Source organism: Toxorhynchites rutilus, chromosome 1 (genome assembly GCF_029784135.1).
Source record: "Toxorhynchites rutilus septentrionalis strain SRP chromosome 1, ASM2978413v1, whole genome shotgun sequence".
Lineage (NCBI taxonomy): Eukaryota > Metazoa > Arthropoda > Insecta > Diptera > Culicidae > Toxorhynchites > Toxorhynchites rutilus.
The window spans coordinates 200,520,024-200,532,825 of NC_073744.1; the positions used below are offsets into that span (position 1 = coordinate 200,520,024).

At 38.8% G+C, this 12,802-nt stretch overlaps 2 protein-coding genes across 9 annotated transcripts in view; both read right to left on the reverse strand.

Annotated features, from left to right (window-relative positions):
• LOC129766103 (heparan sulfate glucosamine 3-O-sulfotransferase 6) overlaps positions 1-12,802 on the reverse strand; it is a 173,269-nt gene that overhangs the window by 131,922 nt on the left and 28,545 nt on the right. The window lies entirely within an intron of this gene.
• Positions 4,233-5,419, reverse strand: LOC129761700 (uncharacterized). The gene is made up of 2 exons (XM_055759438.1): positions 5,077-5,419; positions 4,233-5,012 (listed from the first exon to the last, which is right to left on the reverse strand). The coding sequence occupies exons 1-2, from the start codon at positions 5,398-5,400 to the stop codon at positions 4,233-4,235; spliced, it is 1,104 nt and encodes a 367-aa protein (XP_055615413.1). The 5' UTR covers positions 5,401-5,419.

Genomic DNA, 12,802 nt, shown 5'->3' on the forward strand with positions numbered 1-12,802 from the left:
CGCTTTGACCAAAGGGATTTTTGCATTCATTTTAATATTTCAAATTCTACATCAAAACTGTCTTCGTTTACCTTTTAGAGCTCATCAATTCCAACATTTTGCGATGCAGAACTTGTCAATATCTTACTCCTACTTAAAGTTATTGATGTCTTTTACCCAAAAACTCATGATTTTAATTTTAATTTACTCAAACACAAAAAATAACATAGTGTTGAAAATCATCACACATCATGTATATGCTCTTTCTAATGCCGTCAATAAACTTTGTTTATGTTTGCCCCAGAAAAAATTACAAACAATTGAAGAGAGCGTGTTTTTGGGAAGAAATATCAATAACTTTGAGTGAAGTTGAGATATTGACAAGTTCTGCATCCCTAAATGTTTGTATTAGTAAGCTTTAAAAGTCTTCCGAAGACAGTTTGTATGTAGAACTTGAAATCAAAAAGTTTTTTTAATGGTGACCCTAAAAAAATCGAAAAGCGCTATATCGGTTATTTCAAGAGATAGAAAAAAAAACTTTACTCTACAAAGATGTTTCAAATCATTGGGACTACAAAATTGTCGAACTATGTTTACCTCTATCTATAAAGATAAGAAAGTTAAATTTTTTATTTCATCGACAATTTTGGTCGAAGACATTTTTTTTTGTCTAGAGAATAACTTTCGAGCTCTAAATGTTAATTTCCACTTAAATACATCTCCTGGACCATTGTGCAATGTAATATAAGATAAATACCAATACCGTACACAATTATCAATTTTTCTCATCAGTAAAAACATGTTACTTTAATATAGAGAAAACATATTCGAAATGAGGAAGGAAATTTTCTTTTACAACTTTTACTTTCTGAGTGTTTATTCAACCCAATGCGAATTTTAATTGGACTAACTGAACCAAATACTATATGTAAAGCATATGGGAAATAACTTTTTGTTATATTTCTCCACTTTTCCAAATTTTCTCGCCGTATAAACTTTACTTGGATGAAAATAAACACAACAAAACAGACAACTGCTACCATATACAATTTTACACTTACACTTGTCCTAAATTTTTCACAATATACGATCGGTCATGGATATTAAATTTTACGAAACAACCAACATTAAAGTTCCAAATTTAAATTTTATTTGCTAGAATTAATCGTGTCACTCACCTTACTTGCAATATGAAAATGCACCCGACTTACATATATTTGCAATGCCGATTTCCCCTGGGCACCTTGGTTTTGATGTCTCTGTTAGGGACCCGCCGCATGTGTCGTCAATTTCGACCAATTAGAAGTGGGTATTTCCGTTAGGATAAGGGTTGGGATTTTTCAATTGTTCGATAGTTAGTTTCATGACATATATTAATTTCGAAAAATTCATCAATCCATCATGAAATGACTGAGCAATAAGCGTTTGAAATTGGACAATTTTCACGATGTGCTCGGTTTTCGATTTTCAATTTGTACCCCAATATGTTCCCGAAAGACGTAATCCTACGTCAAAAAACAATATTTATTTTAAGTTCATCGTGAAAACATAAACATTAACGAAACATAACCGTTATTGAATTGAATGCGTGTTGAAAATAAAAACATTTTTCATTTGAAAAATACCGAGGCCTGCCGCGATCCGACGCTTCGAAACACCCTCCCGAAACCTCTGTCGGGCCATTCCGAGCATTTTTGGGGTGCATTTTTTCAAATTAGTTTTCCTATTATGGGTGCAGTAAAAAAATATTGTTGAAAACATTTTATATATTTTTTTGAGAGCAGAACGCTGGTGCGTACTTTTGCCCCAAAGTCGCTGTGCACTTTTGCCCCACAAGCAATGTTTCAACTAATCGAATTTCCGAAGAAAGCTCTTGAACTTTTTCACAAAAACGAATACGCACTATTATCTACTAAAGAATGAAGGTTTTCTCGACAATGTAATTAAGAGCTTTCCAGTTAATTTGGGTAACTAAATTGCCGTCCCCAAAATTGAAAAAATTAGATCAAAACAACGCGAAACTCTTCTTACCAAATTAATTTTGGTAACTTTCATGAAATGTATCTTGTTTATGTGTTGTGTGAGCTGCTGGTGTAATACTGTGTGAAACGAATACACTGTTGCCGAATTTTCTGCTCGTTTGTTTCAGAAACACCAATGCGCACTTTTGCCCCGCACTATTCTACTAGAAAGTAAGTAGTATTAGGTGTACCGGTAAGTTTCTCCGGTTTCACAACAGATGGCGTAACTTGATTGTTGTTCCTGTGAATCAAATTTCCAGACATTCGTTGAAAAGCTACTGCCATTGCGCGTCTTTTTCAGTATATGTCGAAAAGTTGAAGCGTAAACAACATAGTTTTTTGCCACTTCGAATATGTCGAATTTCGTACCAACGAGAGTGTTTCTGCGGGGAGTGTTACTTCATTACTTCAATATAAAAAAAAGCAACATGGCCTGGTTGACCAGTACTTCTCCAATTTTGATGAAGTCAAAAATTGGATCGATTCGTGGTTAGCCGACAAACCGGCCGATTATTACCGCAAAGGGATCCGTGAATTGCCAGAAAAACTTTGAATGTTAAATTTTCAACCATTTTTGCAGGATAAAGCATTATTTTTTGAAAAAAAACCAAGAAGCTTACCGGTACTCCTAACTAACTAACTTAACTTGCCTTCACTAATCACTAGTCAACAACTTGATTAACGTAAAAAAGTGGAAGGGTCTGTGCCCAGAACCACGAACGGAAATTTGACGTAGGACCTTGATGACAATTACTTTAGTGGTTCTTGGCTCTAGTGGCTCTAGAAAACCAGTTGGTGAAATTTTTTTTTTGATTCCAAATGTTTTCAAATTGCATAAAACATCGAGATCGTGTGATCGATTAGAAAGAGGAGGTGATGTTCATAGACACAATGCAAGAAACGTGAACGATGCAAGGCCACCAAACATTATGTTTACTAGGTCGCAGAACTTTTTACAATTCGATTCCCGGAGAAATAAACGTTCGGGAACAATAGCAGAGTTTAAGAAAATGTGTTTTCACATGTAAAATCTGTTGTAAACAGGTTTGTTTGAGGAATTTTTTTCGTTAAATTATTTACATACGTTTCCAATTGATTGAAATTACAAAATTTATTCACATGTATCTTAAACTAACACTGATGATGATGATGATGTTTTTTTAAAATTTTTTATTGCATATTTTAAAAAAAAGTAACTAGAGTTGTTTACGAAAGTTCGAGCCTCGAACGCGTTTGGTGGGCCAAAATGATTGAAATTCTTGCAACTGAAGGATTATGAACATAAAACTGAACGGTGAGGGACTAAATTAACAGAGTTGTGATGGCCATCTAGATTATCGATGCCCAAAGTACGTAGAATAGAAGGTAAGGGATATTTCCTGTGTATACACACGGAGAGCGCATGTGTTACAAACACAACGAAGTTAGTAATAACAAATCCTCAATTAGTTCGCAGTTCTGAAGTTTTTTAAATATTTCTCGATTTTAAAAGTTCCAAAAATTCTGAAAAGAGACAAAATCGCAAGTCGTGCCGAAGGTAAACACGATAATGTACCGCTTTTTCAGTGCAAGTAAGTTTTTATGTGGTTTTTTATCGATTTCATACTGAACAGGTTTTGTTTACTACAGCGAAATGTTGAAGTACCACGTCCCGCGATGCCGGAACAGAATAATTTCGAATGAGATAAACTAATCGGAGATGTTTTCAGTTCCCGTTCCCGATCCAATGCATTCGCTCGGGAACGGGAACGACACTGCTTCGATATAACCTCTCAACACATTTGTTTATCGGATTGCATTATTTTTATAGTACAGGTGCGATAATTTTACAGTTTTAAATTTTAAAATAATTAAGTAAACTGCTATTTCATAATTTCGAAACATTTTTGGAGACAGTTCTTGTATTTGAAAAATTAAAAACTGTTTAAATTTATATGGATTTGATCGATGGTTTATTACTATTTCTTGCTTTTTTCCTTTGCCTACCACACTTGAACAAAGCAGGGAGTAGACTACCTTCTTATTCCACGTACTTTGATCGATGCCAGCAAACCAAATTCTGCAAGACGCATTTGCGCTGTACTCCTTCAGTATAGGGTAGATTATACTAAAATGTTCTAGTAAGGTGGAATGATCTGTCGGAACTTTAACTCATATATTTAATTGCTAAATTGCATTTGTTTCAACTTTCGGATCTGAATCTTTATTGGAAATATACGGATTCACGAAACACTACTTCTTCATTCTACCTTTTTTCCCACCTCTCTTCACACCTCGATCTCCTTTCGTTTTCTTCCTCCTCTTTTTGGACTTTTTCCTCTCCAAAGCCTTTCGACAAGCCCTCTGCAACACCCTGACGGCGTGCAAAAATCTAAACTTCTCGACCTGTCTCTCAATCAGCTCGGCCTCCAGCAGTTCTACGTTGAATCTCAGCTGCCGGCAGCGCTCGTTCTGGGGGTCAAAAACGGTAGCCTTCCATTCCATAGCTTGATCAATTTCGTCCTCCTCCACCTTCAGCTCTCTCATCGGTTCCCCAATGTATGTGTCATATTCCTTGATCGCACGTTGCAACTGTACGATTGCCTTCCGCAACTTTCGCGCCTTCTGTTCGTGCTCTTGGAGCAATTCGTTGTACTGTTTTTCGTTTTCGTTCGTCGCAAGCACTTTTTTGGACATTTCCTCCTGAAGTACGGCAAAGTCGAGCTTGTCGTCCTCATACCTGAAAGTCATTTCCTGCGCTGACTCTTCGAGCATCTCGTTGATCTCTCGAGCACTGCGTTCCTGCAGGATGAACAGTTTCAACTTGATTTCCTCGATTTCTTCGAGCTGAAATCTAACGTTCTTCTTCAGAATCAAGTCTCTCGCTTTGTTCATCAGCATATCCGGGATACACTCGAACATTTCCCTTTCGTTTCTTTTCTTTCGATACGGTGGGCATTCTTCTTGTTTCGCGATTGGCGTTTGGCGAAGGTTCCTGATGGAGTTCAGCAGGTATCGATATTTTTCAACCAACTGATACAGAAAAGAAAGGTTCGGTGTCATTTCACTCAACAAATTCAGGACGATCGCTACCCACCTCGATGGGTCCAATTTTGAATCTATTTTGAATTTTCTTCAAGAGGCTAACTAAGACTCCCGGTGCTTCGTTTGCGACTTGCTGCACATCCAGCATCAACTGATTTCGTAGTCGCACATTTTTGGAACTTTGCACTCTTGTGTGTACAGTCAAAAAAAGGCTCAAGTTATGTCTGAGCTCATCCAGAACTGAATCTCTCCAGTTTTTGTGCAGATTGAACTCGAACGCTTCGAAGTCGTCGGGTCCAATCACATCGTCAACCCAACTTGGGTTATTCGATACGGATTCCTCCTTGGATGGACTGACAATTTTGTCATCTTTCATAACGAAACGGCTGTGTGTTTTGAAAAGATCAGAATTTGTGACAGTTGACGAACTTCGCTTTGAATGTTTCTCAAGCCTACTGTGATTGTAAATTATGAATACCCTAACGGTAATTGCGTGACCGGAATAAACTGCCGGAGTAAACAACTGCAACAGAAACAAGCGTTTAGAAAAAGTGTAGTATACGCGGAGAAAACATCAACGTCTCACATTTCTATTATAAACTAGCTGACCCAGCGAACTTCGTTCGGCCCTAAAATTATTTTGACGTAGAACTACGTCTTTCATTAAGGGTGCCAAATCAGAAAACAGGTCACGTTTTTATGAAATAAAGTTAACGTTAATAACTATGTTTGCCGCGAACGGATTTTGGCGATTTACATACTAAACGAACCGGAAATTCCCTAAGATTTGTTTAATATGCTACACATTCGAATCCCCTGGTTTGTAAATGGTTTAAACTCATGAAAACTTTAAGCGTTTCCATTTTCCCATACATTTGTTCTGTCCATTTGTGTGCATTCCCGAATAGAGCTGTCAATAACGGAGGAATTGTAGGAAGTCTCCTATAAGTTTAAAGCCTCTTAAAAACAAAGAAAGAAGAAGAAGGAAGTCTCCGTGAACAAAGGATAAGAAGAAGAATGAAGGGGAACACTTGCCTAGAGTATAAACATTGGATCTCGCTGAGGCAAAATTTTATTCGGCATCGGACTGTTGAGCAATCCAGATCACTTTACTTTCGCTGCGCTTCGATCTAAGATTGGACCCCACCAGTGGTAATCCAACTTGGATATCGTCGTGTGGTTTTTTCAGTTCGTTTTTCGCGTTATTCGTATCGTGTGTTTTTCTTTCCGCGTCATAAATTAGGCGCTTGGCGTAATGTGTGATGAGCAAGAAGAAGAGGAAGGCATGCTCGAGCCCCGCAAAAAACGAACGCATTGCCAGGGGCAAAACAATTTCGAGGCAAGCATCATCTAATGAGGCACGCGATGTTGGTGCAGTGAAAAGCGCTCGCACTGAACCGAGCCTCCTCGAGTGTGACACCGCATCGAACACCAGCGAAGTAGGCGACTTCGGCGCATCGGTCGGAAATGTAAACGCCGTTACCCAGGCACCCGGTCGCTCTTGACAAACTCATCAGCGAACTCGCATCGATGGATGTTACAGCAGAGTACAAGCTGTGTGGCATAATTCAGTCTTTTTCCAAGCATGGCTTCGTTGGTGCCTTTGATATTGCATCAATGCATTAAACTGACGTTATGGTGAAGCAGGCGTTAAGGTTGTGCGCCAAAAAATTATTTGGGGAATACCAGGCATCTTGAATGTCGTACTGGAATATTATAAGTTATTCGGGTTCGCATGCCAGTCGCAAAACTGCCTTCAACTAGGATTGAATTTGCGCTAATCTTGATCATAATGAAGCAATGCTACTGTTTTCGAGGTTGTTGATATTAACAAAAAGAGTTTATTTTGCTTGTTTAGTCACCAAGAAGAAAGTAAATGTCGTTCTGGTATTAGTATGTGATTAGGTTTCGCTTGCCAGTAGCAAAACTTCCTCCACTAAGGGTGACAGCTGTGCTTAAGTCGAGCATGAGAAAGTAATGTAACTTTTTTCGAGGCCAGCATTATTAACATTATTAACAAGCGTTTGTTTTGAGAATAGCGCAGAATGATGAGAAGTGTTTATATTCCTAGTAGTTTCAAGCCCCCAATGTATGGCTTTGTATGCATGCTATGGCTAACGCTTGTTGGCGCTTGGTTTATGTTATAAAGGGTGTGACACATCAAATTGCATCACGAAAAAAACGCTGTAGAAATTCGCCCAGTAGACCGATCCTTTTAAAAATTTTAGACAATAAAATAAAAACTATTAAACAACTTTTGGCATTTTCTTTTTATTCATACTTCGAGCCCAAGCCCGTATGCTCGCACCTTCCTCTTTACCCCGTCCATAAGGTTCTGTACAACGTCAGGTTGTAGTTTTTTTTAACAGAAATCCATTTTCTCTTGAAGTCCGCCTCCGATTTGACAACTTTTGGGTTCTTCCGGAGGACCTGCTTCATAATCGCCCAATATTTCTCTATTGGGCGAAGCTCCGGCGCGTTGGGCGGGTTCATTTCCTTTGGCACGAAGGTGACCCCGTTGGATTCGTACCACTCCAACACGTCCTTTGAATAGTGGCACGAAGCGAGATCCGGCCAGAAGATGGTCGGGCCCTCGTGCTGCTTCAATAGTGGTAGTAAGCGCTTCTGTAGGCACTCCTTAAGGTAAACCTGCCCGTTTACCGTGCCGGTCATCACGAAGGGGGCGCTCCGCTTTCCGCAAGAGCAGATCGCTTGCCATACCATGTACTTTTTGGCAAACTTGGATAGTTTCTGCTTGCGAATCTCCTCCGGAACGCAGAATTTGTCCTCTGCGGAGAAGAACAACAGGCCCGGCAGCTGACGAAAGTCCGCTTTGACGTAGGTTTCGTCGTCCATTACCAGGCAATGCGGCTTCGTCAGCATTTCGGTGTACAGCTTCCGGGCTCGCGTCTTCCCCACCACGTTTTGCCTTTCGTCGCGGTTAGGAGCCTTCTGAACCTTGAATGTACGCAGGCCCTCCCGCTGCTTGGTCCGCTGGACGAATGAACTTGACAAATTCAGCTTATTGGCGACATCCCGGACCGAACTTCTCGGATCACGTCGTAACTGCTTAACTACGCGCTTGTGATCTTTTTCACTGACGGAGCATCCATTTTTGCCGTTCGTCACCTTCCGGTCAATGCTTAGGTTCTCGAAGTATCGTTTTAGTACTCTGCTGACCGTGGATTGGACGATTCCCAGCATCTTACCGATGTCCCGATGTGACAACTCCGGATTCTCGAAATGAGTGCACAGGATTAATTCACTACGCTCTTTTTCGTTCGACGACATTTTTCCAAATTTACGAAGAATTGACAGTGAAGCATGGCCAACGTGATCTATACACTCTTATCTGATTATAAGCAAAAGCTGAAGATATAATTCCTAAAAATTAAATTTCTACAGCGTTTTTTCCGTGATGCAATTTGATGTGACACACCCTTTATGAACGATGCCTAGAGGAGCGATTCCATTGAGGCAATACCAAATAACATGTAGCATGATATTTGATACTTGCAAGTGTTGTCATTGTTGTTTTTTCCATGCGGTGCCAAAGATATATTGATGTAGTTATGAGATGTGGAATAATGGTGCTGGTGCAACATGTATATAATCGACTGTAGCCGAGTCTATGTCAATTGCGGAAAAGGCCACCGGAATAGCGTTCGAGGTAACTTTTCAATGCATTGACATGAAATAAATTGCGACATAAGATCAGCTAGTGTATTGTTCTGCGAGGGCAAGAATGAATCATCAATCAATTATCTTCAACTGATTCTACAATGAAAAAACCATTTCAGAGATTATTCAACTAGGCAGTTGTTTCTAAAATTCCACAGCATTATAGAATAATATCCGAAGGTATAGACGAGCGACTTATATAAAATAACAGCGTAGTTCTACGTCAACAATGCAGTCGTATCTTGGACACAACCTCCTATATTTTTTTTTATATGAATTCTTCCGAACATCCACGTTTTCTTCATGAGCGAACGTTCGTGGGTTCAATCGCAGAATTTTCCATTGATTGATCTTTACAATTTCCATTTACTATAAATTTCCTATTGCTTAAAGCAAAACTCACCACTATAATATAAATTTATTTTCAGACATAATTTTCGCTCAAGATTCTTGATTCATTTGCAAATAACATGTCTCTCCGTTACATGGAATACATGTTTGATAAAGAAAAGTAAATTTTTATTCATAACTTTTATATTCCACCTGAGAATAATTTTCGCTTCACATTGACGGAACACGAAACTTCATTCCGCAAACGCGAAATCCAATTGGACTAACAACAATGTCATAGTACACTGCGTTTCACAACTATAGAACCACTCATTCTTTCTGAGTTTCAAGAGATATGCAAGAAGTCGGATGAATTGAGGTATATAGTGTTATAATTTGGCATCAATTAATAAAATCCGCAAAGACAAGGCATGTTTTATTGAATAGGGGTTTCAGATTATGGACTAGTCAACTTGTTTACCAGATCAAAACCTATCAAGAACTTAATACAGTGATAGTACAAATAGTAGATGCAGCTCACAAGCAGTATGAGTGATTTGAAGAGCTTAAACGAGCAGTATCTTCAACGTAGAACGATATACACACTACAACATGGCACAGTTTGATCGAAAGCACCCAGAATGGGTTATTTGAACTGATTGAGAACTAAAGATGATCTACGAATTAGAAACATATTGTAGTTCATGTGAAATTGACGTTAATTTTGTAAAGGAGTGAGAGTTTTTCCATCTGGTTCTATAGTTATGAAACACTGGAATTTTTGTTTTTTTGAATGTTTTGCGCCTGAACACAACAATAAAGTTCAAACGGCCAGTCTTTTAAGTGAAGATAGTTGTTATAACCTACACTATATACTTCAATTCAACCGACTTCTTACATGTCTCGTGAAACTCAGAAAAAGTGAGTTGTTCTATAGTTGTGAAACGCAGTGTATAATTTATTTTTTTTCAAACTTTCTCTCAAAGCTTTTCAAAAGTTTAAAACTTTTTCTCACCATAACATTGATCTAGGAACAGAGACCAATACAACAAAATAAAGACAGCTCAAATTGGATCATTCCTTATTCGGGTTTTGCGCTCAGCAACACATTTGGCCTTCCATTTTTATTTATTTGCCTGAAAATCCATTACCACCCTCAAACAAAGATCAATTTCGTTAGCGCATACATCCAATGGACATTAGCTTAGAATGTTGAACAATTTGGTCATTTTTCGTAAGAATATAGAAATAAAGGGTGTTACGTACAAAATTTGATCAAACAAGAATGCATTTAAACTGGTGAATTTTTAGTTCTGAAAAAATCAGCGGAGCTTCCGGTTGACCCAATCAGAGTTGCCAGGTTTCTGGGAAACTCCTGCCATCATATTTTGTACAGCCACCTCGTTCATTTAGTTCATCATACTGACTGACTGATTTTATTTACTGACTAAAAAGTGACCACATTTTCATCGCTTGTTTACATGAAGAATATATTTTTCCCAGGCCTATTTGATTTGAGAGTGTATTGATTTCTTGCTGTCTTGACGCAAGCAGAGCTGCGATTTGTCGTGAGAATCAAGTGATGGTACTCACACAAAGATAATCAACAAATTTTGTACTACGATTATCTTTGGTGACCATCCCGAAGCCAGTTTAATAGTGTGAGAAGAGTATTATCACAACACTTACACATGGTGAGCTTCTACTTGACCTGTTGCTGAAATCAAGGCGCCTGGAAGTATATTCTAAGGTGGGCCAACTTGCTAAAACCACTCTTCAGCCATCTTGGAAGTCTACTGTGTTTTGTTTGTAAACAAAACACAATACGCTATTGCCGAAGGTCGCTCGTGATCAGTCTGTCTCTTTCACGCTACAAGCAAATAATTCCCCTTCTACTTTCTTCCGTGCTGTTTTCATATACCGCTCCCCTAACCAACTTAGTGACGAAACGGCCTCACCTAGTGCCATAGACCTGTCTTGGCTGAAATGTGAGAATAGTGCGACACTCAAAAGTCTAGCTGATGGTTTCGTGTTTGGAGATATTCACAATATTCGCCTCTTTGTGTTCGTTCTTTACGACCAGGGATGCCAGATGTGAATATACAGTTTCATTTTAAATATAATTTGAAGAATATTGTATTTTCAGGCATGTATTTTCTATTCATCTTTTCAGATGGCCTTAATGTTTTAATGGCACTTCACCGACTCTACGTAGTATTACACGTGTCATTTGTATTAGTACTCATTAGTTGTGGAATGACACGCCTTGACTATCCCCTCTATTGGCGATCTAACGTACAAATCTACACCTAGGCGGCGCTGCGGTGAAAGTGATGATGGTTTTAAATTTTGCCATGTGAGCTTATGGAAGGTTTGTAGTTCTTTCCATAAATTACAATGTTATAATCATAAAAGATTATTTGATTGCGATGAGTTTGAAAGAAATTTAATTCTGCGCAATTTTATATATAACATGTTATTTATTTACCTCTTTCAGTAGTGAAAACTATAAAAATGTTGACAATGGTTGAATTAAAGAAGGAAATTCGAGATCACAATCAAACACAAGTAGAAAAATGCCCGATTCCTGCATGTGAGAACTACCTTGGAAAGCCCGGAAGTAAAATATACGTGATTTGTTTTTTGAGTTTTAGGTTACATTAGCATCATTTTCTTAGTTCAAAAACAAAATCCAGATGTCTCACCGATCGTTTACGTTTTGCGTTAGATCGCCAATTGCGGATCCCGATCGGGTTTGAAATTAGCAAAATAATGCATTTTGAAACCCGTTCGACTTCGTTTTTTTTACCAAATTTGTTTCTCATCATTGCAACGGTGTTAAATTTGTAGACATGTTTGCAATTTTACTGATGTTTGATGTCCTGCCTATCCTGTTGCAGACTTATATTTTCAGTTACTGGCTGCAGGGATATGGTATTTCTACTCTTTATGATTTGATTCCCTGCGCTAACAACCCCTTTTTTCATACATTACTTTGCTATTCTCGCGGTTACAAAAATATCTGCCATTTATACACATCAACATTTCAATTTTTTGTCGAAGACTTAAAAAAAAACATCTGGCATCTCTGGAAGTGATGACACTTAGAGCCCCCGCACACTACAGTCTTTTTTTTCAGCCGACAGTTTGGTCGGATCGGCGTACTGGTGCAAAAACCGACCCAATTGAATCGGTGTAATGTGCGCACATGCATACCTCTCCGTACTGATTAAGAAGCCGAACGAATTATCGGTCGACAAGTCAGTCTGCAGCATGCGGGGGCTCTTACTTTGACAAAGGCCAACACGAAAACAACAAGTCACCAAGTATTTTTGTATACATTATACATCAAATATTTTTGTGTACAATGGCTCTCTGGTTGACCGCTACCGACCGCGCCAGCTGTCCAAAGTGGACTACCACAAAACGCAAGTTACGCACCTGATTAAGCTTTGCTCCCAGAGAGACTTCCCGCATGTTCTACGGTCCTTCCAGGCCAGTAAGAAAACTCGCATCATGTGTCTGCTGCGGAAACTTTACCAACCGGGCGCGGAACGGCTACGCAATGAGATAATCAATTTCACAACGCCCTAGAACCGGAAGGTGGAAGTCAGGACCATCAGCAATAATTACCACATCGAGTTGAATTCATCGGTTGCCGTGATATATAACAGGGTGGTCGTGTCGAATTTGATCAAGCAAATTGATCCTAGTGGGTAGAGGGAATATGAGACTCGTCTTGTCCGAAGTGGATTAGCTGACCAAAG